The 17,372-nt window shown below is 41.1% G+C and overlaps 1 protein-coding gene across 8 annotated transcripts in view; it reads left to right on the top strand.

Moving 5' to 3' along the window:
• Positions 1-17,372, top strand: part of MOB2 (MOB kinase activator 2) — a 166,721-nt gene that overhangs the window by 86,397 nt on the left and 62,952 nt on the right. Inside the window, exon 1 of one of the 8 annotated variants that reach the window (XM_073347217.2) lies at positions 4,894-5,016. The exons of the other annotated variants lie outside the window; for them this stretch is intronic. Within the exon in view, the coding sequence (XP_073203318.1) occupies positions 4,979-5,016 (38 nt within the window). The 5' untranslated portion in view covers positions 4,894-4,978. Of the gene's footprint in view, positions 1-4,893; positions 5,017-17,372 lie in introns of those variants that run through there. 8 annotated transcript variants of the gene reach the window in all.

Genomic DNA, 17,372 nt, shown 5'->3' with positions numbered 1-17,372 from the left:
TCATGACAGCTGGCAGAGGACCAGATCTTTGCTCTGAGCCTGGGCTTAGGACTGCGCATCAGGAGGGACTTCCTAGCTTTCTCTGCCAGGTGGGGCACACAGCAAACTCCGGGTCACCTGGTATAGCAGAGCTTTCATAGCGCTTTTTTTTTTTTTTTTTTTTTTTGAAAGATTAACTAAATTGCCTCAGTTTCTTCCTTGGCAATTTTGAGGAGAAAAATAGTGAAGTAGAACTAAAAGGGGAAGTGGGGGGGGGAAACCCCTGTAGGCTTTGAGGCAGGTCTGAAGGACATCATTAACTCCCTTTTCCCCTTCAAATGGCTGGCAGACAGCAGGCTGGAGGAAACCAGCTTTCAGCTTGGATGTGGGCAGAGGTCTGTGCCAAGACAATTAAGTGGACCACAGTAAAATTGCCTGCCAGTGAGTGTGGGTGAGGCCTATGCTGAGATGGTAGAGCAGGCCACATGGAAACTCTATTCACCAAATCCTGACAGCAGGCAAAGTTCCCTTGTAGCAATTCAAAGGAAGAAATTCCTGCTCCCAGCTAGCATATAGGTAAGATCCATGTTAAGATTGTGGAGATGGCCACAAAACATCCTCTTCCTGCAAGCTTTTTTTTTTAACTTGCAAGTCCTCAACAATCATGAAAAGTGTCAGCTCCTGTGACTTGTCTGATGCTAGTGAGTCACTTGTCTCCAATGGCTGAAGCTCACTCACAGTCTGTGCCTTCAGTTCCCACTCACCTTGGACTCAGGAGCAGGGGGGGTGGTGTAAAATTATTAACATCCCCTTCCCTGGGAGGAAGACTGACCTATCTTTCCACTTCCCGATTCCAGGGAGATCCCACAGGGAGTCAGAAAGTGGCTACCCTTTTCCTTAGGGAGACCAACAGGATACGTACCTGCAAGGTGTTCTTTCAGTCTCTCCAGTAGTCTCCTACCCCTCCCTCTTTTTCTCTCAGGGGTTTGGACCAAGGACTTGTGAAGGATATTGCTCAGAATCAGCTGTGAAAGGAACAACACATAGTCTTAAAACCTCTCATAAGAGTCTCTCCTCTAAAAAGGAGAAATCTCTAAAACTCTAGCTTTGAGCAAGATACCTCACTCTCAACTAAATTTAATCCTTTAAGCACAAATGAGAGTCTGACTTCATAGACACTTATGTCTTTAGAAAATGAAATGCCAAACCCTGCACGCGCGCACACGTGCCAAATCTGAATACAAAAAAACCTTGACAACCTTTTCGTGTTACACAGGGCCCATCAACTGTCATTAAAAGCCTTCAGAAACATGGTTTTGAGTGAACAAGTGAAGGGACTATTACAGTCGTCAAACTCCAGCATCAAAGGTATCACCCCAGACTGTCTTTGTTTCAAAAGATACTTACTGAGATGGTGTCTGATTAGTCAAACATTAGCACACCTCTCTTAAGAGTCTCTCAATCAGCTCCTGGGCTAGGTGGTCCGATGTGTGGATACCTGGCACAATTCTCACTTCGCGTCCAGCCAATAATTGCAGCAAATTGGTATATGAAGATCTTGGCTCAGATCCAGTGTTTGTATCTCTTGGGGCTAGTCTACACTGGCAACACTAAAGCGCTGCCAGGGCAGCACTTTAATGTGGCTTGTGTAGTCATGGCAGAGCGCTGGGAGAGGTCTCCCAGCGCTCTAAGAAAAACCACCTCCACGAGAGGTGTAGCCACCCCTTAGCGAGAAAGTTGTAGTGCTGTAAAGTGCCAGTGTAGACAAGCCTAAATTCATTTTTGATATCAACAGCCCCTGATGTTAGATCCAGAAAAGCTGGTAATCAGAACAGATACCATACCCCGTGTAGGGGGAACATACCTAGACTCCTATATGACTTGGGAGGATGGAGAGATTGAGGTGAAATCTGTACCCCATAGTACTGACCTTTTAATTTTATAACTGCTCCTTTAAATAGATCTAGCTGTTTTAGTATCTGACTGGTTTCATTGTTAGGAAATTTCCTTCAGTGAAATACAACTGAAGAGTAATAAGAAAGTAAGTGCTCCTCTACAAGTGTTTGGAGTGCTAAATGTCAACCTCGGTGCCATGGAGGTACTGGCATACAGCAGCAGTTCTTAGACGATAGCAACCCGCGGACCCACATTTTGATTTAAAATTTTTGGCCGACTCTCAAGTCCTTCTGCTCAACCCCGGGCCCTTCCCCCACTCCACCCCTTCTCCCAAGGCTCCACCCCTGCCCCATCTCTTCCTGCCCCCGCCCCCCGAGCGTGCCCCATCCCCGCTCCTCCTCCTCCCTCCCAGCACCTCCTGCAGCTGTTCTCTGGTGTGCAGGAGATGCTGGGAGGGAGTGGGAGGAGTTGATCAGCAGTGCCTGCGGACCCCCTGGAGTATTCTTGCAGACCCCCAGGGGTCCATGGATCCCAGTTTGAGAAACGCAGGCATACAACATTTAAAAAAGCTACCGTAGCCTCTATTTGTTAGAGTATTCTTTTGCGTACATTTTTTATGATGTTTAGTGCAGTCGAGTGAGATGGAGCTAATTTATTCCGATAAACAGTACAATGGTTATTCTACAAATTTTCATTTGTTTTAAAATGAAAATTAATTCAAATAGATTTGAAGTGTAAAATGTTGTCATCCTCTCTTACCATAGTTCTGTACATACTTTCACCATCACAAGTTGTTATTTAAAACAGCTGACTTGAGTCAGTTAAAACAGGTGGCTGCTGTATAAAGTATGTACATCAGAACAACTTATAGCACAACAGAACACTTGATATGTCAAGGCAGAGGAGGGAATGAGAGAAAGGAAAATAGTATTTGTAAAGTAAAACCGTTAATGCCCCCTATGTATCTCCTCTTCTCCACCATAACTTGCATGTGAATTTTTAATTTAAAGTTTTTGCACTAACATGTATGCAAGAGGAAATTCCTCTTGCAGTGACAAACGCCATTGAGCTGACACTCCTGCTCATTACATAGTCTTGCCCACTCCTCTGTATGTCTACACCGAACTATAAACCCAGGGTTTGAACTCAGGCTCAAGCCTAACCCCTCTTCTGTCTGCACACATATCATGCTAACCCAAGGTCCCAGGAGATAGAGTCCAAGCCTAAGTCAAGCCGGGACCCCAGGCTCCAGCCCTATTGCTTTGCAGTGTAGATGCAGCCCCACTGGACTTGTGCCCTGGGAGTCTGCCAAAAATATTCTATAATCCCGTGGGTTGACTTTGTCCTCTGGACAGTCAAATTTTGTGGACAGTCAAGTTTTTCCGATAGTACACCACGCATGAAGGGCTAGAGCAGCCACATTTTTTGTAGGGCTAGGAAGTCTGGGATATGGGTGGTTGGACTTGGGCCCCCATAATGCTGTGTAGATGCTGGAACCCCAGGTTGGGACCCAGGATTCAAAAATTCCAAATCTGGGGTTACAAATGAATGTGGACACTCAGCCCTAGGTTAACAAACGCAGAGTCTAACTAGAGTTCTTCTAACTCCGGGCTTACATGACAGGGTAGAGGTACCCTTGCACATTTAAGGCATGAGGTTATTGGGTGGAACCACATACCTTATGACTGGTGAGGTTCTCCCCTATGTCTGCATAGACGCATACATTGTCATCTGGTGATTCTCATTAAGTGCATTATGAAATGCAATTTTTGTAATACTGAGAGAGACCAGGGAAGGGTCTTTTACTAGACCAACTTCTGTTAGCAAAAGAGACAAGCTTTTGAGCTCCACAGAGCTCTTCATAATAGTGTCAGTTAAAATAACAATTTGGAAACTGGTCATATAGTTGCTTCTGGAGAAATAGCCGGAAGAGTTTGCTACTGTTACTGGTACAGCAGATAAAAAGTCATGTGTGAGATATATTTTTAATGTTAATGAGTTTGAGAAACCTCTCAAGTGGCAAAACTATTCCAGGTCTCTCCCTAGCGAGAAAAAGATTCCACCTTCCCACATATGTATGCCGTTTTCTAGCTGTAATGAAGAAATTAAAAGGGTTCCAGTCATTCTTACTTCACTATTTAGTACAAAATATTTTCCAAGCTTACAGTATTTGTGGGGAAAGCATGTAACTTTCACCATTTGTGTCATAACATCTTGATCCTTTCACAGGTGGTAAAATAACAAATATCTAGGGAAATTTATTTTCAATTTATTTAACCGACACTATTCCAGGAGTCACACAGGGCAGCTGTATAGTTCATAGCTGTCACAGAAGGGTGGGTTGAATAGGAAGGGAAGCAAAGCAACCTAATCAGAGACACTGTAGATCCTGTGATTTATGCAGGGCAGATTGCCCAGGACTGGGCTGCTGGAAGATAATTTCCTCTGCAGTGTGCAAGTGTGACTTCGGAGCTGCTTGTTTCAAACTAGCCTCCTACAAAAAATAAACCTTTTTAAATATTTTGTAATTATCATGTGTCCCCCTGTCTTCAGCTTGATTTTTTTTTATGACTTTAAAGGAACATGGACACTATTACTCTGGCTTGTTGCTGAATTACCTTGTATTTTTGAGGTTGTGATGAATATTTGAGTAATAAGTCATAGCAAGAGGAAGAGAGACTATTTGAAGCTGTTTTGATTAACTGGAAGAAGAGGAATCCCAACAATAAACTACATTATTCCAAAAGCTTTTTCCCATGAAATTTGTATCTGGTGGGGTACCATACAACGCTTTTTAATCTTCCTATCCAATTGTCAAATTTCTGCTTCTCTTTTGAAAGCGAGGCTTTATGACTTTTCAGGGAAGGGTGAGGTATTTTACACTTCAAGGCTCTTGTTTGCCTGGGCTGACTTCCTCTGCGCTTCCTGCTAATTGGCTCTGTTGGCTATTTCTCATTGTTCCCAATTGATGACTCAGAGAAACAGGAAAGAGATCCCTTGATTAACAAAAGAAAGACCTACCAACAAACAGGTACCTCTGTTCTGTCTAAATAGAGGACAAACCATCATTCTGGATTTTTTCCTAAGATTTCTATCCACAAGCATGAGGCTTAAGAGGAATGGGTCATACACATTGAGCAGGTAAGAAATAGACTGCATACATATTTACTCCTTTGACTCTGCCATTAAATCTGCACAAAAATCAAAACCTTTTTTTCTTGTGATAGGACATGTAAAACTGCAACAAAAATCTGTGTTTTGTCTTAAAACAAAACGAAACAAAAAAACAAAAAAAACCCCAAAGGTAGATGTCCAAATATATAACATGCAGCTTAGTTAAATTTTTATTTAGCATTTTTAGTCCGCTTTGTTTTAAGGTGTGTACATCTAGACGAGGGGTGGGGCAGTGGCTCTGAGGGTTGAAGGAAGCTGCTCAGTTAAAGGTACAAAGCTTTAGGAAGTCTCTCTTTGGGGGAAGGATGAAGTTTAATTTTTTGTCTTTGTTTAGTTATGAGATTAAATTTAGTTTTTAAACTAAATTTCAAGTTGACTATGTTCCCTTTAGAGGGAGCATCATTATTTGAAAAGTTTAATCTTTGTTTTGTAGCAAATAAGTGCTGTTTGCTAACAAGCAAAGTTAGAGCTTCAGATACTTCAAACTGCTCAAGTCACCCTGTCAAATGTGTTTAAAATTTTTTCTCTGTTTCAAACAAACAAAAAAAATCTCTCCCCCCTGTTGCTGGTTGCTGTGTGAAAGACTCACAAAAACAAGGGCTATTTGAGAGAGAAGGTGAGTGAGGTAAAATCTTTTATTGGACCAGCTTCTGTTGGTGAGAGAGACAAGCTTTCTGGCTACACAGAGCTCTTCAGGTCTGGGAAATAACACCATGTAAAGGAAACAGAGCTTTGAAGAAAATACTATTTTCGTGTTCAGCTAACACTTCTAGTGTGTTAGCAGAAAGATTTGCTCCGGATCGTTGCACACTTCAGTTTGGAAGGCCATGTTCTATTTGTCAGGTGCATTGACAGACCTGTGGTTTAGGCTGCTTTGGAAGGCAAACTGTAAAGGTCTGCATGCTGGAATGTGATATGGTAAATGAGGGCTGTTAGCCTCAATCTTTTTTTTTTTAAAAGCCATTTTTCTGCTATGTCAAATGACTGCGAACAGCAGGCAGTACCTAGTACACTGAGGTATCTATTTTCAACTCTGTGCACAGAATGTTGCATGTTTTGTAACTACAAGGGGAACTTGTACAGCCAGATGATGTATCCAAACGTATTCAGAATGTTCAAAGAACCCCCACAATCTGCAGTTCCATCACCCCACTCACAATATCCTGAATGCCTGGAGTACCCAGGATGGTGTAAAACTGATTGAATAAAATGTCGGTATGGTTGTCAAGTATAACTGATATAATGTGAATTAACTTTTGATGTAAAGTCAGTTGATTTCTTTGAATCTAGACATTGAAATAGATACTTAATTTTTGTAATGAATAGCTGTTAAAACTAAATAAAATGCTGTGTATATCATTTACTGGGGGGAGTGGAAGGGGGCTCGAATTTTGTTGAAACGTTAACCTTAAAACAAAAATACAGTTTGGTTGCAGTTTCCTGTATATACTGTACCTCTAAATGTTTTGAACAGATTATATTTTTAAAACAAAATTAGCCTAACTTGCAACAGTTTCTGAATTTAGTGAGCAGATACTGACTTCTGTGGAGTTTAGTGTAAAGATTTGACCTGTATGCTAAGTCACATACATTCTGTTTTAATCAGAAATACCCACAAATCTTTCCATTATGACTATAAACTTCAAAAGTGCATCAGATTTCTCTTAAATAGAACATTCCAAAGGGGAGAATAGCTGTTTTCTTCATCTCTAACTTCATTACTGTCTGATGCAAATAAATGTCTGGGGATATGCCAACTTGTTCGTTAGAGGTAAATAATAGACTGCATTAAACTCTGCTACAGCTGCTCAGGATGCAATTGTGATATGATTGGTTAATCAAGTTCCAGATCTTCTTATTTGGTGCTAAGAAGGTAAACAGATAATTATTCAACCCGTTTCTGTCTTCAGCAAGTCACGAGGCAGAATTTTTCTCATGTACAATGTGTAGTAATTCTTTTCACTTTGGCTTTCTTTTAATTTTTTTATGCATGAATAAGTTGATGAGTGTTGGTACAGCAGTTCTTAATGTTAAAGTTCTAATCAACAAACATCCAAAGACCTCTATAAATACTACATCATAACCCTATTCCCTCTTCTCCAACAGCTAAACTAGAATTTCCATGCCTTGATGATACATGTTTAGTTAATGACAGATTTCAGAGTAACAGCCGTGTTAGTCTGTATTCGCAAAAAGAAAAGGAGTACTTGTGGCACCTTAGAGACTAACCAATTTATTTGAGCGTGAGCTTTCGTGAGCTACAGCTCACTTCATTGGATCTGCTGCAGTTTCCACGGTATGCATCCGATGAAGTGAGCTGTAGCTCACGAAAGCTCACGCTCAAATAAATTGGTTAGTCTCTAAGGTGCCACAAGTACTCCTTTTCTTTTTATGTTTAGTTAATGTTGTCTCTGAATTGGTCTACGGCATGAGCAGTGGAGATTTGATTTTAGGAGGGGACACTGCATTAAGTGACATGTCATTGTATTGTTGCGTGAGCTTGTATAATTCTGGAAATCTAGGCACTACTGGCTGACCTTGGTATCTTTTTGTGCTGAAACTTCAAACCCAGGTTTGAATCAACTTGGGAACTTGTCTCATGCTATGGATGGTCAGGGGCTGGCTCAACTCAACCGGCTAACACTAGTTAAAATACAACTTGTCCCATCTTTTCTATCCTTCACTGCCTCTTATTAGAGGTGAAAGATTTTTAATACCTCTTTAGAAATTTCATACAAACCATCCTAAGCTGTCTAAAACCATGAAGGTGTAGTAAAAGAGAGGCCTGGTCTACACTACAGATGTTACAGCAGCAAAAGGGGTTTTTCTATTGCTGTAGTTAATCTACCCCCTCAGGACGCAGTAGCTAGGTTGATGGAAGAATTATTTGGTTGAAGTGCCTGGAATAAGACCTTTGAATGCTATTAAATATAATATACTTAAACGATAGCTCCTGCTCCCTCCAGACTTCTCACATATCCTGCTGCACTTTGTCATTAATTGTGGGCAGAACCATAGCTGTGAACTGGAATCTCTCCTAAGTAGACATAAGCTTGCTTATAAATACATGGCTCTAGGGTTTTCACTGAACTGGTATTACAGGAGTGTTGTGGACCTGTGTGTGTATGTGGTGTGTATTTGTAAAAAGTAAAATTGGGTTGTGGGCAACAGGAGGGCAGGTCTTTTATGTAGGCAAAGAAGTCTAGTTCAGTGAATTTGTCAAAGGATCCTTCCCGAGGATGCTTGCCTTAATTCTGCCAAGAATGAAGCAGAGCCTTACAGCTGCCAGCATCATCTTGGCACTTCTGTGAAGTCAGCTTTACTGCTGAAATGCTGGTTTGCAATATGTTGCCCATATTTCTTTGCATTGCATATTTTCCTTTTACAAATTGTGTACTTTTGCGGTCATCCGAACTCTGCTTTTTTATTTGCTTAGTGTTGTACTTATTGGCAATGAAAAATGCACCAGTGCATTAACTTATTCTGTTCGCAGGTGCTGTGTTTTTCAGTATTTCTTTTCCCTGATACCCTCTCCATGCTAGTCAGCACCTTTCTTCTTGCACAAGAGGCCTGGGAAATCTCTAGCTTTATTTATTCTGCCTCTCCTTCCTCATGTGTATTGTAAGTCCTCCTGCTTGTTTAATTATAGCAGGATATACGACCAGGCATGGATGCTGGGGAAAATAGACTCCCGACCCACCTAGAGTGAACGTATACTCTGAAAATAATGGTGTGTTGGGCTTGCTTACTCATTGGTTTCCTTAAATCAGTAAGGGCTGGTCTATTCTGTTGTTTTTTATTTTTTTTTTTGTACCACTATTTATAAAGGTGCCAGTATAACTGTCCACGCTATGGGGTAGTACCGTTTTAACTAGTCAACTCTTGAAAGATTTTACTGATATAGCTCTACAATACTGTGCTAGCAAAGAGCTTCCAGTGGTGTGGACACAGTTTATACTAACAAAACTGTGCTTTTGCTGGCATTGCATATTCCAGGCATCCCTTCCCTCTCCAGCCAACCCCCCACCCCCCCGCTAAGCACAAAAAGCTGTATCATCAAAAACACAGTTTTGCTGGCTTAAGCTATGTCTATGCTAGGGGCTTTTGCTGGCACAGCTGTGTTTGTCTGCCTCATCACATCCCTGACCAGCATAGCTATTTGGAGAAAAGTTTGCAATGTAGATGTGGGCTACGTCAGTTTCTAAACCAACGTGGTTACAGAGGTGCAAAGCCTGTGCAGAGTCTTAAGGCTGGTCTGAACAGTGCACTCTGCAATTCATACGTGGTGGTCATCCCAAACTCATGGCAATGAAAATCTTGCAGCACATCATATGGTCTATACTTTAAGGCAGACATCGCTGGTACAGGGTGAAGATTTTAGATAGGCTATTTCCCAGAAATGAAAAAAATATCACAGAAGGGAACTTTCCATTGTTTTTCTGTAGTGAGTGTGCAAGAGCTTGTGGGCTTTCTCGGTCTCCTCTTTGTCTGTTATAGGACCGCTTAGTCTGTTATAGAACTTCTAATCTGTCTTGTGTAATTGGAGCATTGCACTAAAAGGGTCTTATTTAATTTAATTTAGTTATGACAGTTTTATTTTCAGTAGGTCCCAGATTTTACTTCTTGCTACTAAGTTAATGCTGGTTGGTATGTATTACGAGCCCCTGGTAAGAGGAAAAGGAATGCTGGGTGATGCTGCATTGAGGGGGCGGGCAGGATGAAGCCTTGAAAATGCAGTGTTTGTGGTTAACCGGTCAATTAGCTCCTCAGTTGCTGATTAACCTTCATTTTATGCTCTTGAAAAATCTTTGTTCAGCCTGCTGTGTCAGGTGGCTTTGTTGTAAATTCAAACAGCTGAGACACCAGAGTTACTTTATTTTCTCTCTCCAGCACTATATTTGACAAGACCACTTTGATTTCTCTTGTGCCTGGAAATGCTTGCTTGTGCCTTTCAATACAGCGTGTGGTCGGAGGTCTCTGATCATTGGTGGCTGCTTTCAGAAGAAGTGTGTGTAAGGCAGCTTCAGTCACAAGCAGCTAAGCAGAGTCACTGCTTTGTTTATGTATGTTTCCATTGTATGGTATGCAGCCAAGTTGTCACTTCTCTACCTGTCTTGTTGAGTTTTCTGCTTGGTTTAAACTTTTTTTCCCCTGCAGTGCGTGTTTAACAATCCAGAAATCGAGTAGCTCATCACAAGAATGAGTGCAGTGAGAGCCTGTTGATATTCATATGGAAATGACCTTCTGTGCTGCGATGCCCTGTTTCCAACTGAGTTGGCCCAACAGCCTAGTAGTATGGCTTTTGCTTTTATAGGGCTTGTTTCTTCCCAGTCTCCCTTGCTCACTAACAGTTGGAAAGGGCTAAGAGTTGAGCTTGCGTAATCAAGAGCCTTTAAAAAAAGAAAAGGAGGACTTGTGGCACCTTAGAGACTAACAAATTTATTTGAGCATAAGCTTTCGTGAGCTACAGCTCACTTCATTGGAGCCTTTAGTTACAAATCAGAACCTTAAAGAGGCAATGCACTGCTTTTTGGGGTCGGGGCAAAGAAGAGGGAACGGTTAAGAGTAACTTGTGATTAACTGACTCCTTCTGCTGATGTAAACATTTTGTTGGCTCCCAAAATTAATCTCTTCTAGACCTTGTGTAGAAGGTCAGAACTGGGGGCAACAATGAATGTGGCTACCATAGATGTTTCGCTATATTAGGAAACATTTTTTTGAAGACTTTTAAAGGAAGTGGTTTTAATGGCAAAAAGACATAAGCTAAGGTGAAATGCCAGCACTGCTCACTGAGTGTTGAGTGACTCAGGCTGAAGGGAACCTTGTTTGTTTCCTGGTCAACAATGGCCATTTGTGCCCATTTCATACTTATTAACGGGCCGGAGTTAGCAGAGGTTTGGGGAGGTGCTTTTCCATTTTCAGTACAGTAGCGAATTGTGACCTCAACTCATTATAGTCCAATTACAAATGAATGGTGTGGGTTGTACATAATGCTGTACTGAAATGCTGGCACTAAAATGCTTTTTTAACTAAGCAATTTTAGATCCAGGGTTAAGCGTGTTTAAGTAGAATCAGGCAGTTTTGCATATCGATCCAAATCTATGCAGTTTGAAGAAACTCTGATTGCAGAGTAGAGCTCAGTGAGATCTGCCTAAATGATCCTAGCATCATTTTTCCCAGCACAGTGAAGCTTCCTTTTCCAAAAAATTGGAATTTTTCCTGTATCACACTCTTTCCTTGCCTCCCAGTTAGGTGAAAAGAGCCAAGTTGTTGCAGAGTATTCAGTGTGTGAACATGTGCACAAAGTTTGAAAGGGATTTTGAGTTGGAGAGGTATGTGTGTTTGCTTAAGGAAAGAGAAGTGTGCACCAGGTCACAGCAAGACAATAGGAAACGTTAACATGGAGAGGAGATTTATGGTTTGAAAGAATAGTATCTTCTGTGCTAAAGTGAGTTCTGAAATCCAGCAACTGATTTTCCACCACCACCACCACACACTCACACTGCCATTATGTATCCTGGTGCTGCCCCATGACCAGAGCTGTCCCTAGGGGAGTGTAGGGTCTGGGGCAGAAGTGATGAATCCATCATACCAGCCCACGGGGTCCCCCAAAGCATGGGGCCTGGAGCGGTCGCCCCGATTCGCCGTACCCGAGGGCTGACTCTACCCATGACCATTATAAAATGTACTTCATAGGCTGTAGACTGTGTGTGTATGGTTGACAACCACCTGAGATTCTTTAAACCTATCATGATTAAGTCTACGATTTTGTCACAGAGGTCACAGAATCCATGTTTCTTCCAGAGACCTCCATGACTTCATCCCGTGGGTGGTGGGGGGCCCCGAGCAGCTCCCAGCTGCCGTGGAGGGATCCCACAGCTCTGATTCCCCATAGGCTTCTGTGAATTTTTCTTTGTTGCCCATGACCTGTCCATAACTTTTACTAAAAATATCTGTGACAAAATCTTAGGCTTAAATTCATGATCTATCTCAGGTGGATGAAACTGTTTTCTGGATGCTTGTTTACTTTCCAGTGTACATGATTTTGTGATGTTGGAGTAACCAAAGACCACAAATCGGGACAGACACCTGGACTTGCTTACTCAAGCCAAATTTATTTAGCTGTTGGCTAAAAACATTGGATGTGTATTTATAAACTTGGGTATAGCCCACATTGGCTCTGGCCTGATTGAATAGCATCTTAACACTTCACAAAATTGAATTGGCTGAAGTAAGTCCCTCCAGATAAGGGCTAGAAGCTACCACTTACCTCATAATCATAAGTGTTGCTAGGTATGATTATTATTGACTGGGTTGTAACAAAAGGAGTCTTCAGGGGCCATAAGGGTATCTGAAGCCAGGAGTAAGGCCTTCAGAATGAGGTAAGGAAGCCTGTAGCTGGCAGTGGAAAGAGGTGTGGGGCCATCTGAAGCTGCCTAAAGAGAGCCAGCAAGGGCAAGGGGTTTTGCAGATGGCACAAAGATGGGAAAGCTGGTACGAAGATGGTGACAGAGAGAGCTATTGGGGATGGAATTCTAGATTAGGAAACTGACCACCTAAATCATGAACAAAGTGCACTCTGATTTGGGATTGCGGTGGGATGACTGCCGACAGTCATGTTACTGAAGGGTTGTTTCTTGTTCATGGTTTGGAATGTTTCCACAGTGTACTGGCATTGCTTGTTTACTTGAGAAATGGGCAGCTACCATAACTCAGAAGTGGATAACGTCCCCTTTCAATATGTGACATATAAACTTCAAGCCCCTAAGTATGAGATTTCACTAGGACTTGCTCTGCAAATTGTAGTGTGGTATTAACAAAACTGTTTGATAAAGTGGATTTGAAACTGGCCCTTCTTCATGGTGACTTGAACTGTATGTTTTTTAATGATCAAATAGTCTTTGATACCCTTTTGATCAGCCAATTATTCAGATCAGCAGAGCATGTAATATAGACTTATACTGTAACATAGGTCAGGAATGGTAATCCTTTAGTGCTAGACTTTGTTTAAAACAAATTAAAGATTTTTGTCTGTTAAATGGAAAACTTACTTGTGTTAAAGGCAAACTGTACAGTCTGTTAAAAAATGAAAGAATTAGGACACAAGATGGAAAGATGCTCATCTTTATCTTTAGTAGACCTCTTAATCTTGTTGGGCTTTAGTCACTCTCCCCCAGCTTTCACTCCCATCCTTCGGGAATATTATAAATCAGTGATCATATTTTACGTAGATTATTCTTTCTAATATATTAACTGTACACAACCTACCAATAACTCTAACGTAGACTTAATTTAAAAAGGTTCCAGAAACAGAAATTGGGTTCACAGCCGCAGCTCATGGTATCCCAGGAATTCTCAAGTCTGTGTTAATGTGTTCTGTCCCTTTTATCATTTTTTTTCCCCCTAGCAAGTACATGTTGTACCTGGAAATCTTTCAGTGTTCTTTTGTATGTAAACAATACAATGGTGCATCGTCTAGAAAGCAGTCATCTATATTTTAATGCCAAATCTAAACCCATTAAAATGCTCTGATGAGGGCTGGGGTTTTATTTTCAAATAGGTACTTACCATTTCAAGCTTGGTTCAGGATAGGGTAATGGAGATAAATTATCACTAAATTCCAGCCTAGACATTTCCAGTTGTTGACTTCACACCACCTCTAGTAACCTGCACAGTGGAGAGCATTGTGGGGAGAAGGGAAAAGGCTTATAGCCAGGGTAATGCATATGCAAAGGTGGAAGAGTGCCCATTAAAACTGAGTATTTAATTTACCTGTTGGTGTACACCAGAATGACCAAAGTCCTAAATTATAATTATCTAAGGAAAGTAGAGGCAACAAATTAACCCTACTAAGATTCCTGCCTTCTCTCCGATGCCAGTGATCATGAATACCAAATGTAATCACTTGATATGTAACCACTGAACAGACCAAGGACAGTTTCTTTACTTCTCTTCAGATGATATACTAAGACTTTAACTTTTTAACTCGTTCAGTAGTTTTTCAGTGAATTCAGGTGTTTAACTGAAACAATATAACAACTCACTTCCCCTCTACTCACACTGGATCCCATGTTGTACAGTTAACTGGGGTATAAGTTGCAGCATCTTTGCCTCCCTGCTATATTAAAAGATCGAGCTTTGTTGTAATCTGTCTATCAAGGCTCTTCTACTAAAGCCACGAAAGGAAAATACAGATGCAAGTCTATTAATGATTTCTCTTCTGCTTCTCAGCCATCCTCTCTCTTGCCACAGTGCAGGATGTAATATCAGTAATTTCACATTGCCTCTAGCTCAGCTAAAACAAAGATGTGCTTTTCTTCATTTTCCCCTGGGGGAGCACAGCAGAAGGGCTGGAAAGAGGCTGATGAACAGGTGATACCAATACTAGTCATGTCTTAGGTGGTCCCCAGCAGTTTTAAGATTTCCATTGCACTGAATTCTGACTCCTTTTCATAGGTGCATGAATGTTTTATTGCTTTGGAGTCGGTTGTATTTCTTAGTCCTGGGTGACGGGTCAGTTAATTCTCATTTAGTACTTTCACAACCCTGCACCTCTCTCAAGACACTAGGATGCTTTGGGGCTTCTTCAGACCAGTAGGGTTCCTGTCACCGCTTGCCTGTAACCCTGTTGCTTCTGTGCTTTTGGCTCTGAAACTAGCAATGTGCTTGATGCACAATGGCCTCACCATGGCTTCCACCTGCCTGACTAATCCTTGCAACCCTTCCAGTCCTGAATTTTCCCCAATCATCTTCCTTGCAGTGTCCTGCCCCTCTTGTTGGATACTCAGAGAAGTTGTTCACTGCCTCCAAAGAGACAGAGCACACACCAGCCTTTTAGTTTAGCTGAGGACCTCACCCTTCAGTTTAATACACGGCACTGAGAGGGTTTTATAATTGGACAAGAATAAGTTCATTACCAAAGAACAGATATTTAAGTGGTAATAAGTAAAAACAGAAGACACAGATAAAATTACAAGTAAAAGAAAACCAAACATGCTTTCTGGTGGCTAAAACTTAAATTTCAGTAAGTTACAATCTGTGTCGAAGCAGGTTTCTCACCTGTAGTCAGTTCCAGATTCTCTTGGTTTTTGGGCCAAGAGAATCTACTTTTCATGAGCTCAAAGGTCACTGCTCCCTCTTTTTTCTCCAGGAGCTGGAAGCCAAAATGGCTTTCTATTTCTTTTTATATTTCCCAAAGTGTACGGTGTCTGTTTTTAAGAGCCAGGAAGGCTTCTTGGGGATGCAGGCTCTGTTACCCAATCATGATCATTTAGTGGTTTTCCTCCCGCCCACTTAACTCCATTGCTTTGTTTACTTTCTATGTAGATGTACTTGTCCTCTGAGGTATTTCCTGGCTCAGTTTTGATTGGAGACACAGAAAAACAGGCAAAGTATTCCTTTGTCTAGGACAGATTGGGCTTCTGCACTGCTTGCAAAACAACTTTTAAGAACATATTTCCAGCACACATCTATAATTCTTTATATACTGCCCATGCATACATCACACAGTATTATTAATGACCAGCGTGTTACCAGTCTGCATGTGATGATTTTCATGACACCTTTTAGATACAGATTATTACAACGGTGTGTTGGGGCAATGAGTGTGTCAGGCCTGATGTGTTGTGGTATGGTGTGCCTCCTCAATGCCAACTGGCAGAGGGCACATCTGCTAACTCTTCCTTGTTTAAATAAGAGCTAACACTACTTTAAAAATATTACTCCTCGTTATGATAACTAGGATTATTAGTATTTGCTTTTGAATGTAGGACAGTTGTGGAAGTTCATATCTCTTCCTTCCCATCTGGACCCATTTTCAATTGTTGAAAACTTTGCAAGACTGGAACAGGTATACTAGCTTTTAGTAACCCTTTGGACTGTTGATGATATTTAAAATGTCCTGAACACAGGAGGCATGGTCTGTGAAAGGGGCATCCTTGGTTATTCAGCCAGTGTCAGGTATATGTGAGCACCGTAAGGAGTCTTGGATCTGAGTTTCTACTCTTGGCTAATCTAGATTGTGTATAAATAACTCTTAAAGCCAAATTGTGCTCTGTATACAATGCAGGGTAAAACCCTGCATGTTGAATCAGTTTTTAAAATATGTTGGAGCGGTTTTTGGAAGCTTTCTTAGGGCAGGTTTTTATCTAATGTAGTTAAAGATCTAAAAGATTCTCTACAATGTTTCTTCCAACCAGCATCTGCACTTTTGACTGAAGCAAACAGAAAACCCCCATGGTTGAGCTGTGGAAGCAGTGTTTTTGTCAAACTCTTCAGATTTTCTGCTAATGGGGAATCCTGAGATGACCATAGGTAGTTTGTTTGCACATCTTTCAAACCTGTTCCTCAATACAGTTACTCCAAAGGAGAATTTGCCTTCTGGTTAATTTGACTTTGAAGCTGCATATTTCAGGCTCAGAAATTCCTGGTATTTAGGTGGTGATTAATATGAAAGTATGTGTCTAGAAGGGTTGAAGGATAGCAGTTTCTGTAAGAACGTTATTGACATCCTTCTAGAGAGAACATATTACGGTTTGTCCGAGTAGCATTTCTGTGGTTCACCATTCTTTAAGATAGATTTTTGTTTCTAGGATCAGATGTAGTCCCTAGAAATAAATGTCATGTCCACTTGTTGTCTGATGTATTCTCTAGGACTAAAAAACAGCATGGGCTCGTTTGTAAAATGGGAATGATAATGTTTTGTCACCTTTCTCACAGGAGTGTTAATGACTAGTTAGTTTGTACAGTGGTTTAAAAAAAATGAAGATTGCTGTGTAAATGCTATATAGTGGTGGTCCAAACTGGGCCTGAGACATTCTGTTGGGCATATGTTTTGATATGTTAGCCCAGTGTAATGGATCAAAACTCAAAACCATACTGCTTTTTGCCCCTTTTATATGTGAGTGATGGAGAAATTCATACAGATGAGTCAAACGCTGAAAATTCAAGCAAAAGTAGTATTCTTTTCAGATGAAATGAGCTTTAAATTTGTAAGTAGGATTACATGAAATATAAATAATTTAAGAACTGTAGCAGAGCGAGGGGTAAACATCAGTAAATCCAGCCATCCTGTTGCTTACCTTCAAATAATTAATAGCCTTCATTTTAAGAACAAACCTTAATGGTGCCAAACTCCACCTTTTCCCTGCTGAGTCTGTGTGGGAGAGACTTTTGGATCTATCTAACTGCTATTTCCTGTTTCCCAGACAAGGGAGGGGAAAATCTGGATGCATTTTCTTGTTTTGAGAAACAAAGGAGAAAACAGAAGGCAATGGCTACAAGCACACGCAGCTCCTGCTAAAACAAGCTTGAGTTGAACGTAC

Source organism: Lepidochelys kempii, chromosome 6 (assembly GCF_965140285.1).
Source record: "Lepidochelys kempii isolate rLepKem1 chromosome 6, rLepKem1.hap1, whole genome shotgun sequence".
Lineage (NCBI taxonomy): Eukaryota > Metazoa > Chordata > Testudines > Cheloniidae > Lepidochelys > Lepidochelys kempii.
This window is presented reverse-complemented; position numbering and strand designations above follow the sequence as displayed.